General features: G+C 40.3%; 1 protein-coding gene across 1 annotated transcript; it reads left to right on the top strand.

Annotated features, from left to right (window-relative positions):
- The first annotated feature begins 2421 nt into the window (after positions 1 to 2421).
- On the top strand, positions 2422 to 4192 carry LOC118587575 (submandibular gland secretory Glx-rich protein CA-like). The gene is made up of 2 exons (XM_036193605.1): positions 2422 to 2430; positions 3482 to 4192. Exons 1-2 carry the CDS (start codon positions 2422 to 2424, stop codon positions 4190 to 4192), a joined length of 720 nt encoding a protein of 239 aa, XP_036049498.1.
- Positions 4193 to 5471: the final 1279 nt, after the last annotated feature.

The following is a 5471-nucleotide window of genomic DNA, read 5'->3' as shown; positions in this document are numbered from 1 at the left end:
GGAAGTTGCCGCTTGGCTCCCTTTCCCACTTATGTAGTCTAGGATACTAGCCAAGGGAATGGTGCCACCCTTAGTGAGGAGGTTTTCTTTCATCATCTCAGTGAACATAATCAAGGTAATCCCTGTCCCCAGGCCTGCATAGAGATCTATCTCTCTGGTGATTTTGGATGCTGTCAAGATGATAATTAACACTAACGGGTAACAGAGAATAGTATTTTTCTGATCTCTCATTCCAACCATTAAGCTGTTACCCAACCCTCCCACAGGTCTTGAGAACATTAATCCTGTTTTCCCCAGGTCTGGGGAAAATGATTCAAGTGTTTCTGACTAGTATTAGCACACTCACCTGGGTGCTAATGCATCAAGACCAGAAAGTTAAGAACACTGGAATTCCTAGTCAACTCTTCATTCCCACCCCTGACTGTGCCCTCGGTGAAGCTACAATTACATCAATGTTCCTGTTCTTCAGCAAGACCCAGTCTCTTAGCACAAAGTCTTTGACCTCTTAGATTATCTACTTCTCCCACAACACTGGGAAGCAAAGGAAAGAGGAGAACACAGTTCCAGTAGTATTTCCAAGAAGGATCTGAACTCAGTCTCACCCGGTTTCATTGTGGCAGGGTTCAGTGTAGCGGTGGTGGGGTTCAGTGTAGCGGTGGTGGGGTTCAGTGTAGTGGTCCTCAAACTAGAACCTAAGACCTACTGGGGTGCCACAGACATTTTCCAGGGACCAAAACTATTTTCCTATTCACATTCCAATGTCATTTGACCTCTTCATTTGGTCAACATTTGTACTAATGGCACAAAAGTGATGGCAGATAAAAGTCTTGGCTCCTTCCCATGAATCAAGGCAGGGCATCAAACCAGACCTATAATTACTGTGTCCTGAGCATTCACGTGCTTGTCAGTTTTACTGAAGAACATCCTCGGTGAAGCAATTAACTTATTACTATCATTAAGTCTCAACACTGAGCAATAGTTTCTTAATATTTGTTGAGACAAAAAGGCAAATCTGCACAAAGCATTTCTGAAGCGTGTCCAAGTATCGTGTTTATTTAAGGAAAAGCACTGTTTTTTATTTTTTAGCCATATGCGGAACTAGCCACTTTTCTCCATAAAACATTATTTTTCCTTGACTGAAAATTGACAGACAAACTGTGATTTTTTTAGACCTAATAGTTGGGAGTCATTTTCCTAGAATGAACAAAATAGGCTTGTCATTCTGAGGAATTTACAACAAATCACAGAGAGTTTTTCAGGTGGAAATTAGAATTTTCAAGGGAAGCATGTCTGTTTCACCACAAACTTGACGGTCATCTAATCGCTAAAGCTTTTTTCAGATGTTAACACATGTAATTTTGATATTGCATAATAAAATGGATCAACACTAAAAGACATTTGAAATTCAGATAACTGATGTTTTCCAAATGGCCTTTCAAAGGATGCCACAAAATTAGACGTGGGTGAAACTCAGTCAGAGCATAACACAGAGCGAGAGACTTCAATTTAAAATGACTGGAGAAGGGTCCTTGGTATGGTTTCAGCTGCCATGCTGCCGAGTGTGTGTACAGTAGTAAATAGAAGTATTCACATTTATCTGAAAAAGGTTTCAAATACCTTCTGCTTAACAATTCTTTATGAAGTTGAATTTTCTTCATGTATGTTAACCAAATAATATACCACAACACATTGAACAGAAGCAAGTATTAGAATCCAGTTTTCTTTTGTTAAGGTACATACAAGCTTGCAGAGATGGCCGAGCAATTGAGGGGGCTTATAATTCTTCCAGAGGGCCCCAGCACCCATAGAGGGTGGCTCATGACCGCTTGTGAATCTTGCTCTAGTCACCTGAACATATGGCACTTACACAGGCATACATTAATAAAACAAATAAAATAAATCTTCAAAAAGATAAGTATATTAAAGAGTTTTGCAAAAACGTTCAGTAATTCTCTTAATTTTTTAGTGGTTATTATACTAAAAATGTTTTGTTAGCATGTGGATACTTAGCTGAGAATCTAACCAACTAGATGGAGGATGTGCATACTGAAAACTACAGAATCTGTAATCACTTTTTGAAAGAAATAAAAAATACCTAAATAAATATAGCAATATACCATGTTCACTGATTGAAAATTCAATTATCAGTGACAGATTCTTTCTAAAATGATATAAAGATTTAACACAATCTTAACCAAAATTCTAGCAGAATTCTCCATAAATACAAATGAATTGATTCTAAAATTTATGTTGTGATTGTAAATAAACAAACATAAGCAAAAATGGTATAAAAATATGAACATGGAGGATTCACTTCACTCAGCTTTGGATCATACAGTAATTAACACAGTAAGGTGCTGATTAAAGCATAGACTTGTAGGACTGAGGCAGCACAGCTCAGCAATGGAATACGTGCCTAGCATGCCTGAGGTAACTGGCATGCTGGGATTTCACTCCTAGCACTGAATAATAAAAATAAAAATAAAAAATAACAATAATAATAATAACAGACATATAGCTCAATGGAACAGAATGAGTAGTACATATATATGCATACTAATATTTTCAATTAGTTATTGATGAAGTGTAGCTAGAGTTTTCCTCCAGTCCTGCCTGGCCCACAGTCAGGACAAATCTCCTCACCCACCAGTCCTGCAGCTGTTCAGACCCAAGCAAGTAAACACACAGAGACTTATATTGCTTATAAACTGTATGGTCATAGCAGGCTTCTTGCTAACTGTTCTTATATCTTAAATCAACCCATTTCTATTATCTATAAGTTGCCATGTGGCTCGTGGCTTACCAGTATCTTAACATCTTCTCATGGTGGTGGCTGGCAGCGTCTCCTGACTCTCTGCCTTTCTGTTTCCAGAATTCTCTTCTTTGCTTGTTCCACCTATACTTCCTGCCTGGCTACTGGCCAATCAGCATTTTATTTATACAGAGCGATATCCACAGCAATGAAGTACAAAGACAATTGATGAAGAAGTGTAGATTTTTCAACACAGAATGCTGAGAACCCTGGACATTCATTTGCAAACAAACAAAACCAAACTTTAATCTATATCTAAACAGTATCAAAGTAGGTCACTGTCCTGATTGTAAGACTTAAAACACTAAATTTAAAAAAAAAAATCAAATGACATCCTCATGAGCTTGGATGTAGCAGTCTTGGCTGTAACACAATCCAAAAAGACAAAGTTAATAAATTGAAGTCACAAGGTTAAAATAATTTGTTTAGATAAAGACACAGTTAAAAAACTGAGGGAAGTCATACAGAGAAAGCATCTGCAGAGCATATTTCCAAAAAAGACTCCTGCCGTGTGTGTGTGTGTGTGTGTGTGTGTGTGTGTGTGTGTGTGTATGTGTGTGTGCGTGTGTGTACCACTCTGAAGATCTGTATTGGTTACTTTTCTAATTTCTGTGACAAAATGCCTGACAAAAACAAGTTAAGAACACAAAATTCTATATTGACTCACAGTCTGAGGATGCACAGCCTGAGGATGCACAGTCTGAGAATGCACAGTCTGAGGATGCACAGCCTGAGGATGCACAGCCTGAGGATGCACAGCCTAAGGATGCACAGTCTGAGGATGTACAGCCTGAGGATGCACAGCCTGAGAGTGTACAGTCTGAGGATGCACAGCCTGAGGATGCACAGTCTGAGAATGCACAGCCTGAGGATGCGCAGCCTGAGGATGCACAGCCTGAGAGTGCACAGTCTGAGGATTTACAGTCTGAGTGTGCACAGTCTGAGGATTTACAGTCTGAGAGTGCACAGTCTGAGGATTTACAGTCTGAGAGTGCACAGTCTGAGGATTCACAGCCTGAGAGTGCACAGTCTGAGAGTGCACAGTTTGAGGATTTACAGTCTGAGGATGTACAGCCTGAGGATGCACAGTCTGAGGATGCACAGCCTGAAGATGCACAGTCTGAGAATGCACAGCCTGAGGATGCACAGCCTGAGGGTGCACAGTCTGAGAGTGCACAGTCTGAGGATGCACAGTCTGAGAGTGCACAGCCTGAGGATGCACAGTCTGAGGATGCACAGTCTGAGAGTGCACAGTCTGAGGATTTACAGCCAGAGGATGCACAGTCTGAGGATTCACAGTCTGAGAGTGCACAGTCTGAGGGTGCACAGTCTGAGGATGCAGTCTACAATGGTGAGGAAGTCATCATGGCAGCAGTGTAAGGCAGCTGCTCACATGTCTGCAGCCAGGAAACTGAGAAAGATGAGAACTGATACTCAGCTTGCTTTCTCATGTGTACAACTGGAGTTCCAGGCACATTCAGGGTAAGTGGATCTCCTATCCTCTTTTAAACCTTCATGGAAACATCCTCACAAACACTCCAGAGGTGTTTCCATGGTGGTTCTAAAGCTGGCTAAGTAAACAGTGAAGATTAACCATCACAAAATTCAATAAGAAGCAACCAAAGAAATGTTTAAAAGAAAATTAAGCAGTACTTCACCAAAGATGATGTACAGAGAGCAAATAGACACACAAAAAGGATTGTCAGTATTATTAGTCTTCAGGAAAACACAAATCAAAACATCAGGGATAGCGTTAAACATCTATTAGAATAACTCAAAAATTGCTGACATCACCTAGTGCTGGAGAGGATACAGCACAATTTAGACTCTTACATCACAGGTAGCAATTAACAATAGTACAGACATTACAGAAATAAGAAGTTTCTTTGTTAAAGATGCAACTACAAGATGACCCAGAAAGGGCTGGAGAGGTGGCTCAGCAGTTAAGAACACACTCTATTCTTGCAGAGAATTGAAGTTTGGTTCCCAGCACCCAAGTCAGGTAGTTCCTAATCACCTATAATTCCAGTTCCAGGGGATTCAACACCCTCTTCTGGACTCCTCTGGCACATACACACATATGCTTATATGTACACACAGACACAAACCCATACATACAAAACAAAAACAAGATGATTCAAGAATTCTACCTACAGTTATTTGTTTCAGAGTAATGAAAACTTCTATTTGCATAAAAACCTGAGCATAATTATTGAAATCTATGCTCATCTTGATTTTTATTATGCATTTTTGTGTAAAGCTCTTAAGAGAAGCAAGCTGGTGTGGCTCCTGGAGAAGTGCCTGCTGGGGGTTGGACAGAAGAGAGCAGCCTGAGTCTGACCAGAGTATGGGATTTCAGAGACTATAGATAGGTTCTGGCAAGTTTGGAGGCTTCCTCCACCTGGGCATTCTTCTGGGTGACATCCGTGAAGACACCCAACCTGGAAAACAGTCTACCTTTTACTCTCTGAGGGAAGAACATGAAGATAGGTAGTGTTCAGTCAGGCTGCAGCAACTCAGGCAGGTTAATCTGATTTAAGATTTTGTGCATTTGTGACATTTCTTGCACCTTAGTGATATGAAGCAAATTCCTGATAACTCTATAGAAATCATTTGGAACCCAGGAAAAAGATGATATGAACCCTGGAGCACTGAACAT

Source organism: Onychomys torridus, chromosome 7 (assembly GCF_903995425.1).
Source record: "Onychomys torridus chromosome 7, mOncTor1.1, whole genome shotgun sequence".
NCBI lineage: Eukaryota > Metazoa > Chordata > Mammalia > Rodentia > Cricetidae > Onychomys > Onychomys torridus.
Note: the sequence above shows the minus strand (reverse complement) of the source record. Positions and strands in the feature narration are given on the sequence as shown.